We start from the raw sequence: 25407 nt of genomic DNA on the forward strand, positions 1-25407 counted from the left end.
TATAGACTCAGTGAGGGAACTATCATCAACTCGTAAGAATTCAATCCACCACTTGCATTTCCTCTTTTCCATACTCAGGTTAAAAAAGTAAAAGATACTTATCTCTGGTACGAAAGCTGATTTGGGAAAAACTATCGCGATCATCGTGATAATTGTTCTCCACTTATCCGCCTGGTTTGGCATAAATGACTTAAGCTGATCTAAAAGAAATCTGGCAATCACGATCATATCATTTAAGAAGAAACAACTGTATATCACAAACAGTTAAGTTAATTAAGACTGGATGGATGAGCCGTGTTCGAGTAAGTGACCTGGATTCAAGACAGGGTATTAGTCGAATCGAAGTATGATTGACGTTTACACGGCAATAGCATTTCATATGTAGCTATCTACATTTTATATTTTAAGTAGTATCATTGATCTTGTGTAAGATTTCTATAAACTTATGTTACAAGAAGTTATCAATTGGTATAATACTTACTTATATCACATAATTGCGAAGAGCTTTTAAAAGGGCCCACATGACAAAATAGCGAATTGAGTAAATTTTGAGGAAGTTTCAGTTCTAGTTTTTTGAATCTGACCATGTTTAAAATGATAATTATAGTTTTATGATAAGGTTTCTGAAGAGTTTTGTTCGCCTAGATTAAATGAAAACTGTTGTTTTAAAAAAATCAAGAAAAACTTCATAATATTTTAACTACTTGACTAAAAGATGACCCATAGGCTAGACCCATGGGCTCTGTTCTGGGAAAGCTTCTCGATTATTAATAGCATATATTTTAGAAATAGTACAAGTAATAAAATATATTATTTTATTGTTAAGACCGCGTCTTTCGAAGTTCTTGTGAGGGGATATTATCTCAATTCTCATTACGACTATCATCTCGTCCTTTATATTTGGCGCGTGAATAATTCTCTAGGAAGTGAGAATTACACTGTTAAGAAGTTACTTCGTTCCATTGTTTCAACTTCTTATTTAATCTAATGTTTTAAAATCATTTTGAAATTTCATAGACATTGAATATCATTCAAACTAATGTTTGAAACCAAGTTTCCAATTAAATTCTGACAAACATTGTTATTATTTCATAACTTCTCTGTGAATTATATGCTTCATAATTATATAGGCTTATGCCACCTTTGTTTCACGTGTTATTCATTTATCTGTACATATGTATAATTGGTTTATTCCTATATAATATTTCTCGCGTTAACATAAATTTGATTGATTTTTTATCCATACTTTGGTAGATTCACGAGAATTGTATTATACGTCAGATCTGCTAAATATTATAAATTTATCTCCTTCTTAAAATTATGGCTATTAACGGGTTATATATTCTGAGATAATAACAGTTTTGGTTTCATTGTTAAATTACTATAAAATATTCATTTGTGCAAATAAAATACATTGAACATAATATATTAATACAAAAATTTTTAATCCTCCTGCATTTATTAAATACGCGAATGCGAACGATCATTGGTTAACTTATGAAATATTTCTGATATAAATTTCAACTAAAATTTATTCCGTTCAATTCTTTTATTCGACAATATTACTCGTATTTACGCGAGTTTTACTTTAAAAGTAAATGGATGATCCTGAAATGAAGTTCCGTTATACTTGACTACATAAATTAAATTTTAGGACGACCATGTTGGTCATGGTAATTGCATGTTGAAATATTTCTTAAGGACGACTTCATCAAGAAAGGAAAGAAGGTAATTTTCTTTTGATAAAAATGTCAATATCGCGACACTGTTGATTTTAAACTCGAGTTATTTTTGAAAGACAAAGTTATTTGGGTTTCGTTATTTCAATTATACTAATTTATGTAAATCTTATATAAACGAGACCTTCGCGTATTTCAAATTCATTACACATTTTTACCATCCAATGATTACTTAAAACCAATTGGATTTAGTTTTCATTATCTCTCCGTAAATTATTATTAGGTATAGTTTAGTGATAAATTTTCATACCTGAAGGTGACAAAAGATTATTTCAGAATCTAGTGTCTACAGTTGACAAATTTTGCAAACAAACAGGCTTATATTTCAAGAAGCTCAAATAATTAATGTCACCATGGAAACAAAATATGCTCGTTGAGCACAACACGATCTGTCGTCCACTAAAATATACTGCTTCGTTAACTTGTCTAGCAGACGTGCATAAAAAATATGAATTTCATTATTAACTAGTATTTTATATGTAGAAAAAGCACTTTAAAATCAAATCGACAGTAAACCTAACAATGTGTGGCGCTTTATGCAATACTCAATTAAAAATGTGGTTAAGATTTCTCTGTACAAATCATATCTTTTAAATAAAATAAATTACGTTAATTTATAAGATTAGGTACATTACATATATATATTTATATATTACAGTGATTAGATGTAATTTCATCCTCCATTTATTTCAATTATTTTGTCTGAACAGGAATGTATGGAGAGGTAGTTTAAAATGCAAATTTTATCTGGTAAGCCTATATTCATCTTACACAAATTAGGTTCAAGTGCGTTAAAAAAAGTTGTGATTGAAAAATCGAAACGTATAATGGAGTTCTAAGTGCAATGAATGGGTGTGTCATAGGATACTTCACCTTTTTATTTTTTTAAAACTAATAATAAATTTACAAGCTCTGAAAGCATGAAATGCAACTTTTATCGTGCACTTTCCAACGATATTTCGCGTCGTATTAAACATGCTTCAAATAAATAACTGAACTGTTCTACATACGGACACATTTGATAATGTTATGTCGCCAGCACTCAAAGTACTGATCATTTAATTCGTAATATTTCAACGATAATTAAAAAATTTCCATAAAAATGTGTAAAACTCTTGTATTTTATAAAGCCGTACTCGTAACATGGATTACAAACCCAGCTTAATAAGAGCAGATTATATAATACGAGTACGTGAATTTGTAATAAAATTTAATTTAAATTTTAACTTTATTTCACTTCTACTCAGATCGATGATAGTTACATATACATTATATTATATTTCAATATTACAATATGTTACGTCCGGAGCACACAGAAGAACTACGTGACATCTTTGTCGGTAAAGCTCATAGCACGTTCGTGTCGACGTCAAGGAATTAACAGAAACGAACATGATATCTTACGATATTTTGCAAGTTTTACTCTCCTTTTCATTCTTCCAAAATAACTATAAGCAGCGAAAGTCTATCACAATGAATTGTTGTGAATCGTTGATGCTGAAATGGATAATTCTTTTCCAGGAGCTATCGAACGTATATTTTCCATCAAAAATATTTTTAATTTATATGATAATATTCGCTTTAACATCATTGTCCGTTATGTTGCCTATTGTTTGAACTAATTTTCCTTAAAACGACCCAGTAATATTGTTTATAATTTGATAATTAAATTTTAAATAATTCAATGAACACAATGTATGCGTCACTAGTAGCGAATACTTTAATTGACCATATACTTTCCAATTTAATAAACGTATAATAAGCTATTTATTTTCCTTCAATTTAACAAATATATGAAACACTATTTAGTTTCTACCAGTCTAATAAACAATTTCCCAAACCAAATATTTCCAAATAAAGACCTAAATATTCGAACAAACTGAAATATTCAGTGACGATGTATTTACAGTTTATGTAGAGAGATTCCTGCTAAATCCAGTAGGAAGGAATCTTTTGCAAGAACACCCAAAGAGACATGTTCAGTCAAAATATCGAAGCAAAGGAGTTTGTACTTCCGTGTGATGGAACGCGAAAGCATTTCGGATCTCACAGAAGCTGATTCTATATCAGTGGACAAACATCGTGCTTAAACTTGCTCACGAGTCTCTTACCTGGCCCTGACGACCGACGTTTCCGTCGGATTTTCCGATAATGTTCGTAACCCCTCTGCCTCGAGACGAGACGAGGCTACTTGGATCTCACGAAGCTACGCCAAAGTGTGAGTCGCTCTTCTGATTCCTTTATACGGACCCTCTTTGCGTTTGAATTCCTAATCTCTTGCTCATTACGTTGGCGGCAAACTACCGCGAGCTGCAAGCGACATATAGACTTTGTGCAACAATAATCATGTTGTGGCATCTTTCTTCAGCAGTGCCACTCTGTATATTAAATATAATAAAATTACGGAGCACGTTTAATCACACGAAGATAGTATCAAGGGAAGTGGAAAATCAAGCTGATGTCGTTAAATCTTTATAAAGTGTGTGAAGGGAAATAGAAAATGAAGTGTAGAAACGTACAGCGCTACATGTTGGTATAACATGTGGTAAAAGTTAAAAACGTGCAGGTTGAGGTTTTCATATAATTTCTAACTCGTGTGCTTTCTGAATGGAAAGTCTTTTGTTTTATTTGGTTATACAGCTGTGAAATAATAAATATAATTTTATAGGCAATACCGAATGCGTTTTAACTTTAATTTTAATTTGTATTATAGGACCAAAAAAATCGTTTTTCCTTTCAAATTCTCTACGTATTATACTTTAAAGACCTACATACATATTAAAGGGGATTTCAAAGATAAGATTGTATATATATCTCATCCTTCCTAGATCTATATTCAATCTCTCTAAACAAGGTGAAGTGACGCTTTAATAGCATAATGCAAAACTAACTTACACTTAATGTAGAACTAACGTGGTTCTAATCTTAACCCAACTCAAATTCAACTCATCATACTGTATAGTAAGTTTAAACCAGCCTACATAGTCTATACTTTGACTACAGCCAGCTTAACACATGCTTGTAAGAGTACAAGTCACCGTATCTACGTTCAGTAGTGTAGATCAACGATAACTCCAGTCAAATATCAATTTTCAAATTATCTTATCATAATCAATTTTTATTCCTCCAAATTTTATCAATTCTCGTGTATCTTATACGATTATAATTCACCATAAGGAAACTATAAGCGAATCTAATCGTTCTCGTTTCAAACAAATAAGCAAGATTCAATTCTTATCGAGAATGGAGAATGAAAACGAGAAGGGTATTTATTGATTCATCTCGCTATTATAGATTAATGTAGATTAATGTAGATCAATGTAAGCAATTAGCAGAGATTCTTCGAAGAAAATTATGAAAATTAAGTGTATATTAAATTAAGGATATTGTACATCTTTTATTACTACAGACAGAAATATTTTTACTAGTCGTTGGAAAAGGTGTTCATCTTCCTTATGACTTGAACATCGATATATGTGTTTTATGTATATTTTAAGATTCCTTTTTGTTAATTTGTAAATTTCCTCTGCAATTTTGAATAGAAGATAATACTTTTAAGTCTATATAGTAAATTATATAATAATATTTTCTTCCTATTATAACTTGTTTTCTAAGTAGATATTTATCACAACAAAGGTATCTTTGCATTTATGTATCTTTCCTATTTGGCGCGATAGTAAAATTAGTATAAAACAACAAGTATTCTTTTGGGATATTTAATATATTATCCGTATTACGTACGGCCAAATACTTAAAGGATGCGTTACAAGGAAACGAGGTGCAATCTTTTGTTCGAATTCTTTCGATTTACAAGATTTACAATTGATTATAGTGTTTAGCCGGTAAACCACGGGAATCGAAGCTGGTATGCACTTTTGCGTACTCGTGTATCCTTTCGTGTGTATACACGGAGGGAAGCGAGGGCGAGAGAAAAATTTCGGTGGCCCCAGATGCGGCCGACCGATCGAACTTTAACGTCGTTTGCAAGCGGCTTCCCCTGGCCGCGGCGCCGCATTCTCACGTTCCATTGCGAAACTGTCGAAACTGTCGAATCGCGGACAAAGGGCGTATAATGCGAAAGTTAGAAACAGAGAGACGGTGAACGGTGCATGCGCAAGAGGACGCGCATTGCTCGCGCGATACGACACAGCGGAAGTTCTTCGACCGTATAATATTCCACGTACGAGTTGTCACTTCGCGACCGCATTTCAGTGACTAATGAGCGCTTTCGAAAGCACGTTAGGTACTGTCAGATACACGCTCTGTTATATCGTGGACCTCTGTGAAGGGATCTTGATACATGCGCACGTACGAGTACACACATCCTCGAGAGCGAGTACGCGATTTCTCCGTGTGCAGACTTATCATCCTTTTCGGCGAATACGTACACGTACGTGCCGAAAGGGAATGATGGCATCGAGGATACGTATGTGTCGCCATTCTCTAGAGTGGAGTTAATTAAAAAGTAATGGACTGGTTTGACGAGGTGCGATTTTTAGGAACTTACGTGGTGAGCGAAAAAATGAAGGTACTTCGGTGGAAAATATTTCTAGGCGTGAATCTGTGGAAGACAATCTTATGATCTAGATTTCACGATAAAGATATTGGGATGGGGATTATTTACGTTTTTATCTGTTCGCAAATTTTTAAGAATTTTCTGCATATAAAAAGATACATAATAACGTGAGATGGGATATGTGTAGGACATATTATAGTCAGACTTTTGTAAGAATTATTTCTAAAACATGTATGTTTTATACTTTGTAGTTTATTCATTTTAACAATCTGTATGTAATAAAACATTAATTTATTCGTTTTAATACTTCGTACATAATAAAACATCAGTTTGTTGAATTCGTATAAAGGAGTTTTGCATGTTATTCAGTACAGGAAGCATTATCAAAGAATTATTACAAATATGTATATCTTATTTCTTACAATATATATATATTTATTTATTTATCATTACATGTATTTATTTATTATAAATATGAAATATCTTTACATGAACATTTTTACGGATTTATTACAATGTACAACGATGCAACTCAGGTAGAATTAAGACAAATAATTATCACGTATTTAATAAATATTTAAAAAGGGCATTTCATTCATCGATATTATAATCATTGACCGATATATTTAGAAAGAACGTTTTGTTACACACTTGACTCGATATTATGTTTGTTTAAACCATATTTAAATAAAATTGAAGTTATGTTTCTAGAGATGCTCCGTGACATGGATTTTCGAAGTTTTATAATTTGTAAGAAATACTCCTTTGTTAAAAAACACGAGGGGGGGGAAACTACGCCGACTACAAACGACGGTCTATTTAAAATGTTGGTTGCTTATTTTGAAAGGGGAGGGGGAGGAAGGAGAGGAAAAAGACAAAAGATAAAGTATGATGCGGCTTGTCCCTTTAGTATGAAAGAACCTTTCATTTCGTGGTAAATCAAAGTTTTCTCGGAGTACAGATGGTGCATTTGGAATTTTTTAAAAGAAACAAGGAATGCGCTGCGCGCTCGGATCTTTCCTACTTATCCATAAACATCTTCAAATAAAAACTCTTTCCGCGAATCTTTGTCGTTCGGAACAAAGGAACCTTTTTCGCGCTGTACAAATACCAAGTTGAGAAAGAATTGTATAAAATTCAGGCATGAAACCGCAATATTTCTGAAACTGTGTATTATTACTGAAATTAATATACGTATACTTCGACATAGAGATTAGAATCCTTCTGCATGATAATATTCGCAAAAAATAAGAGATTTTATAATTTTTCACCACATATTATAGAACAGTTCACTTGTAACAAGGTAATTTATTTAATACAATAACATAGGCAATCTATAAAATTTACTTGGAAAATTCCATTCATTTTATCATCAAACTCGTTGTAAGAGTACTCACTAATACTTGTTATCTGTAACTTGTGGTTCATAAAATTTTGCTAATTTAATTATCAATAGATTGTGCGTGAAAGCTCAGGAATCAAGCAAGATTCATATGAAAATTTAAACCGAAATTTTAATAATTTTAATGTAAAACCATTTATTTCATAATTTATCATCTAACATGGAGAATACGGATTTAATTAAAAATGCAACACATTTTAAAAAATACAAGAAGAAAACGTTTAATATGTATAATATATTGCGAGCAGTGTATACATTGTTTCCGCAGAAGTTGGTGTAGGAGAAAATGTGAATAAGAATAACAGAATACATGTGTGTCACTGTATTGCTTGTACAATAGGAAAAGAATTATGTAACAAGTTGGACGCAATTATAATAATTTTCTTCAAGAATGGACTTATTCGATAAATCAAACGTTATAAACGATATAACCACTTGATGCTCATCGGTTTATCTCTATAGAAAAATATTAGCGGAGCAAACCGTTTGATCGATATTATTCTATGAACTATACACTTTTGAGATCAATGAGGTGGTTAATCAAAGCAGCAAACGTAATCGATGCTATTATATGAAATTTCAATTAGGTAAACCGATGAAATTATGAACAGTCATATCGATACTAATCGTATGTTCGGGTAGAGTAGCAACTTACAGTTTGCAAAACTTAAACGCTATAAAATAATATCATGATGTATTGGTTACCTGTATAATAAAGAAATACTAATTGTAATAATTCAATGCATATTATACCAAAATCTATATATAACATCTAACTTATCCGCCAGAATCTATTATTTTCTTCACGGTGTTAATATAGACTTATACTAAACGATGATCAAAGGACTCTGAGAAACGAAAAATATTTAAAAACAGGTGAAAATATTTTAAACTGGTGAAACATGAAATAAGAGAGGAAAGAAATTTGTTATCGCGTTCGCGGTTTATTATATCAATGTCTCGTTTACTTGTGTATTCGAATTAACAAAAATACGTATCAAAAATATGAAAAGCTATACACGTTGGCATTTCACGTTTTACTGGCAAACTTTCCTTACAATTTATGACTCATAAATTCTTATAGTTACGCTATAGAAGCCCTTAGAGGCTAAATTATACTTAGAGCCCTTCGATCTTGGCCCTGTATACTCCTAAAAAGCATTCACTTACAAATCTTACAGCTATTGTGCAATTTACGGTCGCGACCAGTTTCAAATTGTTGTGCACGAACTAAGGAGCAATGAGTAAACGCGTAAAATTGTGACACAAAAAGAGTGTTCGTAGTTGAAACGAAAACCACAAAAATACAATGTATGAGTCACTTCACGTGAAATTACATATCCGTTTATTCCTCTTCAATTTTTTTGTATTTTTTATTCATAGAGTTCAGACTATAATTTGTATAAAATTCTATAAGTCTAGGTAAAGCTTTCACGCTCAAAATGCAGTTTAAAATATAGCCTCTTACCAAACATTAAGTTACCATGTAAAATTCCTATAATGTAGGAATAACATTATGATAAATATTTTTTATTGAACACAAGCTTTTGCTTCGTAGTACGATAGATTTAATTCAATACGTTCAAACTATATTTCTAACTCTTTTCATGAATTTTCTGCAAAATTAAATAAAAATCTATAAAATTAAGATTAAAACGTTAAAAATACATACAAATAATAAGGTCTTGGATTAATTGAGAATTTCAGGAGAAAGAACTTTGCTCAAGGTGGGATAAGGTACCGTGCATATTTATTGTATTTGTCTGGTTTCGAGATAGCTCGCTATTAAGTTCATGGTTTGAGAACAATTTTCAGATCGTTAAGGAAGAAACATGGAAAGTTTAAAAATCGTATACTAAATGGGAATACCAGAGAAAATCCACATTGTTGAATCGAGCCGTTAACGAAAAAAGAATCAAAAACAGATAAAAAAATTCATGGATCAATAAGAGATAATTCTGAATGAATAAAAGTTTGTACTTAAAATTTTCAAATTGTAATACATAAGAAGCATTTTTTATTGATATCAGTCTATTTGCTTCATTTGATCTTTAAACCTAACACGTTATTTTAAGCTACGAAGTTGGAGCATTGAATAAACTATATAATTAAGTAGATTATTAACAAGTATTGCGAGTTTTTATATATTTTATGTGAAATGACTCATACAAATCAATAGATACTTCACCATTATAATAAATCCGACGATTGAGACAAACGTAATATTGTTCGATACATTATCATCGATCGAATAAAATTTGTATAATGCAATATACTCAATATCAATATTAGAACTTTATTGTGCTTCTTCACTTAATGAGTACATCCTCTTGCATCCTACATCAGACTTACGATAAAAACGTTCGAAACTCGCTGACATTGGAGAACTTCGAGAAGACTCGATTTCACGGTTGCTTCGGCAATTAACAAGCTTCTTCTGTGACTTCACTTGCAATGAGACTTTTTTAATTTTCTCTACTTAAAAAGAGAGAAAGAGAAGAAGGAAGAGTGAGAGTGTATTGCACGTGACGTGTCATGAAGGGAAGATCGACTATAGACGAATCAGAAATTAAGCCGAAGTAAGAATTAACCGAGTAACAGTTTTCGTAATGAAAATAGCCTGACTAAAATATTAGATCGATGCATATGATATGTTTTCGTTTCGAATATTTTTAAGCTCGAATATTTTTTAACTAACAATATCTATTAAATTTTGTTTTATCGTTGATTAAACCTGTCAGAAGCCAGACTAATCAACTCCATTTTTTAACAATTTTTCAATTTCATTACATAGGTACACAATTAACGTTCAATTCTGAAGAAATAAATAGCGTTCTTATAATTTCACTTGTTGCAAGAAGATGGCATAAATAATACTAAATTTTAAGATAAATTTAAAAAGTAATGTTTGTAACTTTTTTCTACTTCTCTATGATTTGATGGCTCAATTGGCGACCACGTCAAAGAAGAATATACTGGTCATAGACTACGCGTATTGAGCATTAGAAATGTTTATAATAAAAACACTGAAACTTTCTTACTGTTACAGACATGACGCTTGTGTTTACTCAATATAGCAAAGGTTTGATCCCTGACAATTCTTCTAAATTTAAAGCAATGAAATAAATTAATCACTGGGAAAGTGCATCAAGTCGCGTGAAACTTGCTTTGATTAAATAACACGTTTTGAACAAGCAATACGCGACTAGAATTGCATTTAATAAAACGACATTTCGCATGCAGTAACCTAACAAAAACAGGAAAGGAACAACCGTGTTTTATCGTTTCTCGCAAAGGTGATCCAACTTGAGCGATCGCGTCTGCCGGCACAGACGATTGAAACGCGAAAAATAGTCCTTTACAAGTAAAAGGAGTGTATCTAGCGAATCTTAAAGAGGATAACTACGATAATTTGTTCAATTTGTTGAAGAAAAGGCGACGGTCGTGGCGCGCGGGTATTACCCTAAAAAAGGAAATCTTTACAACCTTGGGGGGGCAACAATCAGGGCAGTTTTATGTACAATAATCTCTACCGTGGCTGAAATTTGCTTCATCGCCGGTAGCATCGCTTTGTACAATCTCGAAATGGTACTCTTTACAGCCTGCGCGCCCAAACCTACACCGTTGATTTTTAGTATCCTGCACACGCCGGATCGTGTCCTTTGTGATATTCCTCCTCTATGGCGCGTAAAGCTTGCATCTACATTTTTCAATTCCACAAACGTCCGTCTCGGCACAAAAGAACGCGCTGACCTTCGTACGTGAAACAATCGTCTATCCCGGGATTGTTTGTCCCGTTAAACATGGTCGCCCCAGACTGTCACCGTTTTTGCTTTGTCCACCGATGCGAGGTAGGCACCGTGCGGATGCCAAGAAACTGCTGTCACCACAGTTCTGAAAGACATAGTGTAACAGATTGATTAGATCAACGCAACTTTTTTGCAATTCGTCGTACATGACGGCTGCAATTTAGAGATTTCCGGATTTTACAATAGATTAAAGTCGGCGGAATTAGTAGCTTGTTTCTAAATTTTAAAAATTATATATATATATAGTCGGTGATAAAAATAAGTGGACATATAGTGGAATTAAATAATTATCAATGAAGTTTCGTTAAACGCATCTTGTTTATGCAAAAATATAGATATCAATTTCATTTACTTATTAAACGATCTCTATAAGGATATATGAGAAATAGACTTAAGTATACCAGTAGTAGTTCTATTAAACTTCATTGATACTTCTATTACCTGTTCATTTATTTTTATTTCCGACTGTACTTCATAATATTAATAGTAAGGTTATCTGAATAAAGATGCTGGAAAGTTGACAACGAGGTAAGAAGAATGACAAAGATTACACGAAACAACATGCAATGTATTAACTGACTGCTCCGAGGCGAGCGTCATTTTGAGGTCAATTGTGGATCTCAGATTGCGTTTTCAGATCGTAATAGCCTGATCGAATCGCTGCGACCACCGGCTAACTGTTATAAAAGAACACCGGTTTCCCATGACTGGTATATATCGGTAAGCGAACTGCGCACACGTTTCTCACTCGTCTGGTGAATCCGCTGTCTCTGGAGGCAGGAAAGCACACGCAAATATGTCCGACGTGGTTGATTCGAGTTGGCCACGGCATCCTTTGCGGTGCCGGCCATACCGTTTTCTCTGTTTTCTCGTTTCTATTGTTTTTGCGCGGTAGCATGCGGTAAATATGTGCTAGAGGATTGTCGTGGCTCCGTTCGTTTCATCCGCCGCTGTGAATCGACATAATGCGGTGAAGGACACGGTCTTAATTAGGATGACTGAATATCATTGTCTTTCACCAGTCTCGTCTCGTCAAATGAGAGAAAATGGAGAAACAGGCCGCTCGGATACCACGATTTTCGCAGGTAGGTCTCCGCCTAATATGGATTTTTATCTGTTTACTGGTGAACTAGTTTGAAAATGCTGCTAAAGATTATTGATAAATCACACTGATGAACAAATTTCTATTGTACGTGTCGGTTTATGTTGGACATTTTTTGAAAGAAACAAGAAATACTCCAACATCTTTAATTTAGAAGTTATCATTCAAGGAAAATGGAAGAAATTGTACCTAATTGTAAGTAATTGTATCTTATTTAGTATATACTATAATAAAATCAAGCATAATGCATTTGTTTTATTGTTATATAAGGTTATATGATTTTATTTACGTTATTTACATACGTATTTGAGCTTTTTTATTATCAGACTCGTTCAAATTTCGAATATGTCGTCGTTGAATTTAATTCCATGGAAATGTTTCGTACTGGGGAAGTAACTTAAATACGAGACTCGAGTTTGTCGTTACTGCAGCCAAGTGTTACGCATATACATAAATGTTAAAACCTAACTGTTGCCATTTTTCCACAGATTTAGAGCAAATGCCATTCTTAAGTAGACCTAAGGCATGAAACTTGAATGTATTTCCTGCAACTTTTCTACTATCCGGTTAAATCCAATTTTTAAATGTGCTGTCTGCTGCAGCTCGTCGTATTCTAAATTCATATGGAACATTATTAACTTGTTAGAATTACCAAATATGCAATCTGTCCTGAACAATAATTCTTATTAACTAACTTATACCAAGATTGTATTAGAATCTATTTTGTAATCCGTTCGATAATAATCTGTAGTGTTACATATGTATTATATATATTATAATATTTATAAGCATACATTATACTGTTAAAAAGTTATATTTTAGTTTTTACGTTTTTTGATTCCTAAAACTCTATAAATTCCAAATCTCTAAATCAGCGAATGTCGATCATTTACCACAAAGGGAGCGTACTTTCTTTTGTCACATTTTTACGTTCCTACATATATCCTGCCAAAAACCTCTATCACATCATAAAACGAAAAAAGATATATCATTCCGTTGAATGAAAGAATAAACGTAACATTCACATCTCTAGAATACCGCCTATAAAGATATTATTACCGCAATACGATACTTTTCTCTTTGCGTATCTTTTGTTAAAGAAAAACTTTTGTTCTTGGAACCGCTAAGTTACGGAAGCATTAAAGCGACAACGGACCACCCTATACGCGAAAATCAACGATGGCGTGCACCGCTTTCGCTAAAGATTTCATTTGAATGTGGAAATACACAGTGGCGCGTAATTTTCTGGTCCGAGCGGCTTTGCCCATGCAGCAAAAGGTCTATAAAACCTGAATTCCCGAGGGTGATTCACGGGGCTCCGTAGAATCGTAAAAGGGTGTTTCTATGCGAGGACAAACGTGCTGAAAATGACATACCTTTTGCGTCTCGAGTAAAACTTCGCCCGGAGATAGTGCGTCGAGAAACGGGTATAAAATGTCTGTATATTTGGAATACTATAAAGGTCAAGTACAAACGGAGAGAATGATGTGCTAAAGGTAAATTGGATTCGTAAAAGTATGATTAAAAAATTTATATGTCGATTGAGAAACTTTCTGGGAAAAGTCTATGGTGGATATAGACGAACATTACAAGAGAAAAACGTGATACAATTTTCTTAATTTTATGATGTTAATGTCGCTGTATAATTAAACAAAAAAAATTGTTAATATGACGTAATTCAAAGAAGAAATTAACCTGTAAGATTCACAGATATGTTAATTTATTGTCTCCAATATTACATAGTAGAAAAGGAATTATGTATCATAAATATCGAAAAAATTTAAAGTAGATTCATATTTTTATAAATATACCTGATTAAAGAAATGAAATCTAGAGAGAAAAGTATTTCATTTACTAAATATTATGGAGAGTACTACACTTTGGATATTTTACATATTTTTGTAAATTATGTGTAGTCTATGCATTTTTCACTTTCAAATTTCCCATAAATGCATAAAAATTTCCAGTGTAGTCATGATCTTTTACTCTGAACAATGATTAAGTTGTCGTATACATATATAAACCTACGAAACTATAGTCAAAGTAAAAATTTCGAGTTCAGTTGCTGACAACGTTCTGCATACTAAACCAGGTCACTTGCAATATGATGGATTGATGCTGCAACGTAGAAAAACTGACCAAGAGAAAAACATTCCGGTGTTATTTTTTGACATCCATATCATTTTTGCTTGTACCTATACGCTCTTATATTTCATTTATATTGTACGTAGCTGGCGAAAAGTAAATGATACTTATACATATATATCAATTGAAGTACTTCGTACTTTATAGTTAGAAGCTGTCATTTCTTAATCAACATTGATTTTGATTTTGATGAAACTATGATGAAGTCTCTTCGATTGATATTGACATTGTAAAATAAAGAAGTATTCTGATATTGCAATCATCGTTCGATTAATTTATCGATAATCCACATAATTTTATTTCTCGTTTACAACATTGCGTAATTTTATAGTCATAACAAAGAAGTTTATTAATTTCTAAGTAGACTTTAGATACATGTTAAATGCATATGCGAGCATGAACATGCGCTTATATTCTTAAACATAAATATGTAGAAAATGCAAAATATACACAAATTTTTATAATCTTCCTAGTCGAAAAACGAATTAAAATTTAGATTTCCTTTGTCTATTTGCATTCTATAAAAATATGCATTTGCATGAACATGCGCTCGGTTCTAAATAGAAGTGTAAAACGAAAATGTAGAATACCATTTTTTTCACTTGAAACTTCATTTTTGAATAATCGATATCGAAGTCACATCGAGTGCTGACGTTTACGCGCGGACTCACTTATGCTTCGATCAGATATCGTTATAACCTACTTGTATTGGTGCTCGTAATCACATATCAAAGAATGAAAGATGAACAATAAAAGTTCTCTATTAATGCAAAAATCGTTGGGAATAACTCCCATTTCTCTACCAAAGTAATTGCGCCCTGCGTACTACGCTCGTACGATTGCTTCCAAAAGTATTCTGTATTTTCACATATTCCACGTATAATCATCTTCTTTCGAATTATACTCAGCAATTCGGTGACATCATACATGGAAAACGTTAATAATTTAATATTTAATTTAATATAATTTGCTACTTATTAAGTTCAATTTGTATGAATTATGAAATTCCAGGTAATAAAACGAAGCTCTTGTTAATTATTTATGGTGTATGAATATTCCCTGTTGATACTGTAATCCACCTAATATTGGATAGTTTATGAAACGTGTACACATAAGCTAGAAACGTATGGTTGACGAAAATAGAAATTTACATTAAATAGAAAATAGAACAAGGTAATAAACTTTGCATTTTATATTTCTAGCAACACATGAATCAATTGGTTCAAATGGGAACATTTAAAGTTCCAGTGATTTTGTTACAGAACTAGCGTACTTATTTTCTTTTCTAGTGTCTAATTAGGACATTAATTTCTATGTTATGGATAGCACAGTTAAATTTATAGAACCTTGTTTCCACATAAACTAGGATATTAAACATTCGCTCTTTGAATAAAAATGAAGTTTTATAACATTTCTTGCTTTCCCATCTTCTAATTAGTACATTAAGTATTACGCTATTTCAAATTGTACATTGACACGTAGCACCTGCCGATCTATAGTGTCTATAGTGAGAATAAAAAATGATACTCTTTAGGAAATAGTTTTGTTACATGCAGGTATACTTTACGCGAATATTCATGAAAGAAAAGTCAGTGATATACATGTATGTATCGATAGCAAAAACAAGTAAATCCGGGCGAAAAATTGCAGATTAAGTAGAGGGTTAATAATTAAAGAAGTAAAATCGCTAAAAATCGCTAGAAATGTTTAATAAGTTTCAATGTAAGATAGATAGATGGTAAATAGTTGATCATACAAACGAGAAAAAAGAAAGAAGCAAATCGATTGTATATGGACGATTGATCGATATGCCTATGAGTAAGTAAACTTTGTTTCTGACAAGAAGGCGGACTCATATAGGAGGAAACAACAATGTCGAAGAGAGAAAAAGTGTTGGAGGAGAAACGTGCGTCGCGACGACCGCCCGTCGTGCACGGCGACCGCCGTCGTCACCGCAGGCAGTGCTACCAACCACGACAACAACGATATTTTTCGAAGTGTCTCGGTTCCCTATCCAAGATACCTTTGCGAAACCAGCTACCTACGTGGTGTGTATTGCGAGTGTGATAAAGGAGACCTATCCATTTTTGCCGAAGGAGTGTGGAAATAAGCTTTCTCGAACGACGTTTCCAACCGTTACTTTGCCTCTATGGCTGCCCCCTTTGTTTCTCTTTTCCTTTTATTGCATTGCATTTCATTCGGTCGCTTGTTTTTCCCCACCCACCTTCTATGGCGAGTGTGCTAGTGTTTAACCAAGAAAAAAATAGCTGGGAGAAACGCGAAAAAGATTGGTTAACCGAAGAGAAGAAAAAAGCCAAGTAATATCATCACAATTAATCAATCGATTCAGTTTAATTTCGCCAAGTGTTATTCTATAATTGCACCTGCTTTTTAGAAAACTTCGCTAGTTATTCGCGTTAGGATAAGGGAAAAGGAAAGGGAGACATTAATTAATTATTTTATAATCTTCTTTCTTTTCTAGTATTATTTTTGAGTTTTTCTTTTATAAATTTTTTGATGATTTACTCGTAACAATAATGAATAAAATTTGTCTAATGTACTTAGTTCTGTTCCGACAATAGCAACAATCAATCTTATCTTGATATTGAAGTATGCCTTATCTTTTAATGATTATTGAATAATTAAGAAAGAAATTCGATTTGTTATGGATCAACGTGTAAACCAGTGGCAAATAATTATAAGAGAATGAGGAAGGAAAGTGGCAAGTGAAACGTCTTCGCTAGGAGAGCAACCAAGGATTTCGGATTTCAGCTTGGGGCGATGGATTATGCGGAGCGCGGGGATTGTAAGAAAGAGGATATTGTTGCCGGGGGATCACTTAAGGAAAGAAAAGCATCGGAAGAGCAGCGTCGCCTATTTTGTAGCATGAGTGCGCCTCATTTATCCGGTGGAACGCGAAATAATTAACAAAATTGCAGAGAACAATGTGACTTAGAGCTTCAAGTAAAAAATTTTAATTTACATAGTATAAATGAATTTATTATAAAAACAAGTAGTTGTTTTCAATGCGTATTTAATATAGTGAAAAACATAATATGGTACTATTTACAGAAGTACACAGACGACTACGTTTTGCTTGGAGAAAAGTAGTTTTTTAAGGAATTTTTTTATATTCGAGCGTATTGTCAAACTTTTATTCAGAACATTTTTTCTCAGATCATCGAAAGTATCTAAAAAATCATGGCATATCATTACACAAAATGCTTACCACGGTTCACAGCATAAAAGTAATAATATGTAGTTAGAAATTGCATACTGTAATTTGCATAAAAGAACTATATATTTATTATTATTCAGACACTAAAAACGTGTTACGATACCAAAATGTAATACACAATCTAATGATCTGAAAACGCTGATAACATATTCATCTATTCGCCAAAACTTGTACCATAAATTTTGTTCTTACACAAAAACATAAGTGTGCAGGATACCGATAATATCCAGTTTCCCAACAGCCTTTTCATCGCAAATCTCTATAAATGTTATAAATTATAATAATTAACGAGCGAAAGCACCTACCTCTTCACATTTCGGTATTTATAATTATTTTTAATTTTCATACTATAGGAAAGATGAGTTATCACCAGTGGCTAACACTAAATTCATATGCAACCGCCAATTATTAAGTCGGCTGATTTACGCGCAACGTGTCGAGACGTGCATTAAAATGAATGATTGAAAAATATGATTTATCGCGCGGGAAGATTATCGAAACATTGTTTTATAAGTATTAAAGGGGAAGCAGGTTGACAGGCAGGAGCTGGTCAATTTACTCTTTGGCAATGCGTCTTTTATCATACTTAGCAGCTCCTTTGTAATATGTCAGTGCAAAATGATGAGCACCACCTGTTGACACAGTCGACGTAGGCGATGCCTTAAGGCGATAAATTTGCAGCACCGGCAAAATGAGAATCTTAACGCACCTAACCATAAGATATAATCTTCCATTGCGCAGCAACATATTGACGCGCTCGCACAATGTATTTTAGATTTTTATGAAAACACTGCATCTTAATATTTTTCAGCGTATTATATCACTAATGGCGGAACTGATCCAATTTGAAAATTATTCGAGTATTAATAGAGTGATGCTGATTATCAATCTGTTTTTCAACGAATAATAAAACTTTTAACATTCTAAGAAAAACCTTAGCATAAAATGATTAGTTTTCAATATTATTGCGTACATTTCATTTCTTGTTTCTAACTCTAAACTCAAAAAAACATGTATATTATTTACCATAATTTAAAAAATAAGTACGATGATTATATTAAATGGCTAGAAATAAATTTACCTTGAGATATGGAATAATATTCGCAATAAGTATATATAGCTATTTTATGTTATAAGATAGAGGACACCGCTTTATAGGCAGTAATTTATAAGAAGGAATCAATTTCACAATTCTGTTTATGAACATAATTCATTTACACTGGCACGTTGCCATTTAATCAGGGTGAAAATGTTTGTTACATTATATATGTATCACCGTCCATGTGTTTATATAAGCTAAATGAGCTACGGTTACGTAGGCGGATAAAAAAGCGCATAATTTCAAACATGATTTTGCTTCTACTAACGAATACACGGAGCGAAATTCGGATATTGTTGTACGGGATTAATGCTAGAAAAATTAGATACACACGTTTCATACGTTTCGGTATCCTATTTAGAAAAATAGAAAATTTTGTTACAATTTAGCTTTGAAGATGAATATAAAGAAGATAACAATGAAATCAGAAATCTGTATTTAATTATTAACATTTGAAGTTCTCTTACAAATAACATATTATTACTTCTTTTGTATTCATTCTGGTGTGAATTATCATTTAAATACTTTTTGAGATTTTATTTTTCGTCGCAAATATAAAAATACACATAATTATAATTAAATACATATAACTGTATCGTATAATTATCGTATTTGGTAAAAGATAAGGTATAAGAGATAACAAATTACCAGATTAAGCAACAAAGATGTCTTTGCAAATCGCACCGTAGTAAACATTCGTGCTTAACTGAATGTGGAGCGCAAAGCGTTGCAGGGTTAACTACCTTTACGTCAGAATTAATTGATTCGGAAAGCTGTTGGATGCACGCCACAAATGAGTTTACAATGAATTTCAGCTTGATACGTTCTGTCATTTTAAGCAATTCAGTGATCAAAGATCTCGTATGATCGTAGCGGACACTTGCTTCAGTTTATCAATTAAAAAAATACCAAATAAAGTTCATTTATACGTACATGTCCAAAAATCTTTTTCGTAATAGCTTCTATTATCATTATACATTTTTGTTGTAAAAGTAAAGAATCTTAATTTATCTCGCTTAACTCGTAACTTGTACTTTCTTATCTTAATGATACAAATTTCACGAATTTTATAGTGAATTTATAGTCGGATCTCTTTAATATTCAATCTAAAGGTTATATTTTGCGTTGTTCAAAAAATTCGTTCTCTGCACTTTGCATATAAAAAAATTATTTTATTCAGAAGCAATTATTTTGCAAAATAGCTACTTTCAACATATTCTTTTACGTTTTCATCCACATCACGTAGATATATATCCCTCCATTAATACCAATTTACCAACGTCACGCCAAGAATAGCGATGTTATAGCATAACGAACTCTGCAATGTTTCACGCATTGAGCCATGAATCTAATTCTCGAGTGCTTCGTCTGATTTTCTTGAAACTTTCTTTTCTCTTTTCTATCAAATAATTCAAATTTTCCTTTGCTTTTTATGTATACAATCTTTTTACAACGAGGGATTGGCATGTCAACATACCCTTTGGTGAAAGTTAAACGCTTCCTATTATTCAAATCGCTAATGACTGCTTTTCCTAATGGCGTACAGCTATGCAAATTTGCTTCCTTTAATCTACGGGCTACTGATTTTAAGAACATGCTTAAATCAAGCCTTTCAATTACCTGGTGACGTGTAATGGTAGGTTTATGTCGACAGTTCCTTACAATTCGTTTATCATTCTTTTTGTCGTGTATACGATTTAGAACTGTATATGATAGAATGAAATGTATTAAGGTAAAGATTCTACTTGCTTCAAATTTTTTTTTAAATAAATTTTTATATTTTTCAGTACCATTTATATAATCAGCCATTTAAAATTTCCAACTAATTTGTAGTACAAATTTTCGTCGTTTTTATCTGTTTAACGTGATTATGCATAATAATGATTGAAAATATGTAACATTAAATTATCATCGAAAGATAATATTCATTCTATCTGTCAGATAGATTGAAAGCGTCAAATGAAGATTATTAAAAAACAATATAATCTATTCCTATTCAGATATTTCGAATTACTACAATCGCTACAAAAATAATTTTCACATGCATTTCACATTCACTTATTTTCCAATGAAACTTTCATCGATCATGTTTTACATTTTCTTCTGGCATTATCGAATTTTTAGAAGCTACACGAAAATACTATAAAATTCAATACGTTTAATATTAACTAATTGGCATATAAATGCTACAATAAAAACAATATTACGCACATGTTTTTTTATAATACTCACTGTATATAAGAATCAGTAAATTCGCCAGATGCGTACATATATCAATAAGAAGATAAAACAAGCGGGGCATCTGCATGATTCTATTATATATCCGGCATGCAACGCAATGAAGGGAACGGTGTAGAAAATCGAGTAAATCTAGCGTCGTATTGAAGCAAAGAAACGAACAGGCCCGCGAACATCCGCGGAAGAGTTTGAATAGCGCGATGGCGATTACTTTCTCCGGTGTATTTAGCGGCGGAGTCACGGAAGTGAGCGATCGCGGGGAGCAATTCATAGACGCGTAGGAGTCGCGACAATTCTGCAAGGAATTCCGCCGGTTATCGAGACAATCGTGTATCTCTGCCATCAATCTACGTGGCCGCGAGCGACGCGTATCTGAATGCTTGCTCGGCCACGAACAGTGGCGCCTAATGGCGCGCTCATTGACGTACAGTTCCCGGTGACTCTACGGGCTGCAGGGTACGAGAATGACAATACGTACGATGATTAGATCGGCGTCGTTCTCACGGCAAATGACGCGAAACGTCGCCACAAACACTATCGTCGTAAAGAAGCAACGCCTGTGACACGTCATTGCGCTCGTAAGCAGCTTTCACAGGCTCCTCTTTTGTACCTTCGTTGCATACGCGAATGCGTACACGGCTCGGATAAACCTGTATGTGAAAGGCGGCTCATTATTATTACAGATATGTAGATTTATCGAATTATAAAATCGCTAGGTTTTTCGAGATACGACCGATAAGCGCGAACAGGATGTTCCTGTTTGTTGTCAAAGCGCCTTATCGACCAGATATATTGATAATCAACATCTTTTCCAGTATTCAGGATTCGCGGAAGCATTTCTGAGAGTGTTTCTCAGAAATTATTTCACCCGCAGGTTTATTATTATGTGTGGCTGCTAGTAGTAGTATAGGAATCTGATGAAATCAGAGAGTAGAGATACAGTGGATTATAAATGGTGTACTAGGAAGTATCTTTATGATTTAGATGTTTGCGGTTTTTCTAGTAAATGATGTGAAAATATTTTAAAAGAATGTTATATGCACATTTTACCGGTTATTCCCTATTTTGTTATTTAATTGGATGTAATGTAATCCACTTGTCTGCATAATGTATTGTATGATGCAATCTAATCTATTTGTCATTCTGCATTTATATACAATTTTTAATCAATTACAAGATTTCTTCTTTATATTCTGGAATTCAGATGCGTGAAGATATTTCTTCGTATAGTTACAAGAAACTTTCACATTGTGGTTCGACAATATTAGATATTTCAATTAAACCACTATACAATTTAAAATATACGCAATAATTCCACAATGTACAAATGAAATCAAACATGGAAGCGTCGAACAACACATAATAAAACAAGCACATAAAAGAGATTTCAATATTCAATAAAAATTTAACGATTTATAATGAAAAGATTAAAACTGTCCTACTTATAAACGAAATAATATACAAATGTTGCGATTAAATCTGTAATAAACGTAGCTATACACAGTACCTTAAGCAATGTATGTATCTGTGTGTTTAAGCGCTTTAGGTGGCGCTGTAACAGGAAAATCTGGAAGCACGAGGCAAACATATACACGTTGCCATAAACGATCAAACGAAACGATCGTGACAATGAATTCCGCTGTAACACAAATTCTCTTACTTAACCCATGTTCGCGTTACGGTTACGAGTTCATATTTGATTCGAATTCACGCTTGGTCCCCCGAACGTTTTCTCGAGTGTATTGAACATACAGTTTTAGTAAACGGCAGCGAAATTCCACGCGGTTCTCCGTTAAAGTTTCGCACCGCTTGTGCGAAATTCTGCTTCACTTTCACCACCTATGTAAGGCTTCCTAGGTACATCAGCAGTGGTTGGGTGCAACGTTGAATCCCGTGAATACTTATACTCAAGATCGATGTGCTGCATCCTCGCACGGTGCTCCATTATTCCTACGTTAGAGTTAGTTCACCAACGGTGGCGAGCAAACTTCCTGCTTTTTTTACCGTGCCCCTTTTTAATTCTTAACGTACGATACACGCTAAAAGGTCTATTTCCGTTCGGCAACCATCTATCTCGTTTTTCTAGTTTTATGCAAAGGGAGGAGAAGAAAAAAGAAATGAAAGCTGCAGATGGAACGGCTTGATAGAAGGAATGAGAGAAATTGAAGCAAATAAATTGCATAGGTACATTGAAGAACATTCCAGAAACGAAATTACTCTGTAATATAAAACTCCATTTGTTGGAACAAGATTGTGATTAATGTCCGATTAACTGAATTACTGCTTTGAATTCACGTATCTCAACGTGGCTCCTATTACGTGAACGAAAAATGATAGACAATGATATAACTACGTGAACTTCTATCGCATGAACTCCAATCATATAAGCCGTTTGACTCTCGAAAATTTTAGAATAAAATCAATAAACTTAGACTATAAGATTTATGATTACACAGTTTTTAATATATCAAAATAGTAACGTACTTTATATACGTCTGATGTGCATTTAAAATAATTACAGAATAGATGACAGAGCGATCTAGACTTTTTCTAGAACTCCTATCTAGATCAATATTTCTTAGAAACAAAAAATTAAAGAATGAGGGAAATTCAATCATTAGACGATCTTATAGAGTTAACAGGAAGCGGAGATAAATCTATCGGTTAATAAAACTTCCTACTTGATTATTAGGTGCAACGACGTGCATCGGAAGGAGAGATTTATGCTAATTTAATAGGAATATAATATGAGGATATTGCATCGAATATGATAGAAATTAACTTGCCGCGATAGAGATAAGCATGTAACAGTAGCCTTTTAACAGCTTTTTGTTTCGAAAAGCCCAAAATTAAGGTAAATTATAACGTGAAAAAGGGCCCCTTGGCGTTACTTTGGATGCAGCTGCCGCGTAACTTTCATCGATTTATGATGGTTGGAAGTCTCTGCGTGAAAGATAAGTGAAATATATGTACCAGTACCTATGTACATACTAATAAATTCGCAGTGTCTATTAAGTATTAATATAAATAAATTTTCTGCAAGTTAATTATTTTATCAGTATGACAAATAAGTAGCAGCTTGTCTATATTTAGTTCAAAGCAGATACTTCTGGAGGATTGCTAGGATTTCAGGAGAACTGTAACAGCTGTTTATATGGATTTAAAGCTGCTTAGTTATAGTATTTCCAGATTAAGCAACGTTATCCGGTCAGAAAACTCTTGCGTAATGGAATTAATATTAGGGAAATGTTGCTAATTATAAGTTATTAATTTACAACGATAATGAATTTATAACACTTCTGACAAAAATTTTTTTGAAATCACACGCCAGATGAAATTTTTAAAGCTACTTGTGTAATAAAGTTCACTAGTAGTCAATTCTCAATTATTATTATTAGAGATATTTTACTATAAACGCTATCGATGGTATTTATAGTAGCAACAAGTAATAAAAGTGAAGTTTACAAATTACGTGCTAGTTGATTGTTTTATTCGATACAAAATTGTGAAAATGCTATATGCACAATAGAAGTCGCTAATAATCATCAATATTACTAATTAATAAATTATTGTGTAAGAATTCATTGATATTCTTAATTAATAAATTGTTGTAGACAGAGACATCGACATCCACAGATCCCAGACATCAATATCTTCTCCTGTAAAGTTTATTGTCACACAGTGACCTAAAATCTCTAATCATAAATACGACCACGTTATGGAAGATGCGCAACGACCTATTTAAAAAATGTTAAACTGATACCAGTAACCGCAAGAGAAAAGATCTATACGCGGTTGATAGAGAGGTTTTATCGAAAGCTGATCATCAATAGAAAAATATAACGAGCAAAAAGGGAAAGGGAGGATTGTTAAGGGTATGAAAGGGAGGGAAATACGATGGAACGGGGTTGGAAGAGAAGGCACGAGGTTGAACTGACATGTATATCCGTACCAGCTGCCAGCTCCTGGCACGAAGGGACCTAGGAATGGGAAAAACAGATAAAGACCTCACCGGTGCTTGCCTTTCCGAAGATACGACGAAGATAAATGACATAATATCGTGCCGGACTGGCCGATCATTGCCCCAGAAACGAAATCGAGTTAAGCGAAAAGAGTGTT

The 25407-nt window shown here is 33.1% G+C and overlaps 1 protein-coding gene across 2 annotated transcripts in view; it reads right to left on the reverse strand.

The window, feature by feature from the left end:
* Positions 1 to 6606: 6606 nt before the first annotated feature.
* LOC122570831 (autophagy-related protein 16-1) overlaps positions 6607 to 25407 on the reverse strand; it is a 606503-nt gene continuing 587702 nt past the window's right edge. For both annotated transcript variants that reach the window (XM_043733702.1, XM_043733703.1), the window contains one exon: positions 6607 to 11551. In XM_043733702.1, the coding sequence (XP_043589637.1) occupies positions 11455 to 11551 (97 nt within the window). In that variant the 3' untranslated portion in view covers positions 6607 to 11454. The remainder of the gene's footprint in view (positions 11552 to 25407) is intronic.

Source organism: Bombus pyrosoma, linkage group LG9 (assembly GCF_014825855.1).
Source record: "Bombus pyrosoma isolate SC7728 linkage group LG9, ASM1482585v1, whole genome shotgun sequence".
In the NCBI taxonomy this organism is placed as follows: domain Eukaryota; kingdom Metazoa; phylum Arthropoda; class Insecta; order Hymenoptera; family Apidae; genus Bombus; species Bombus pyrosoma.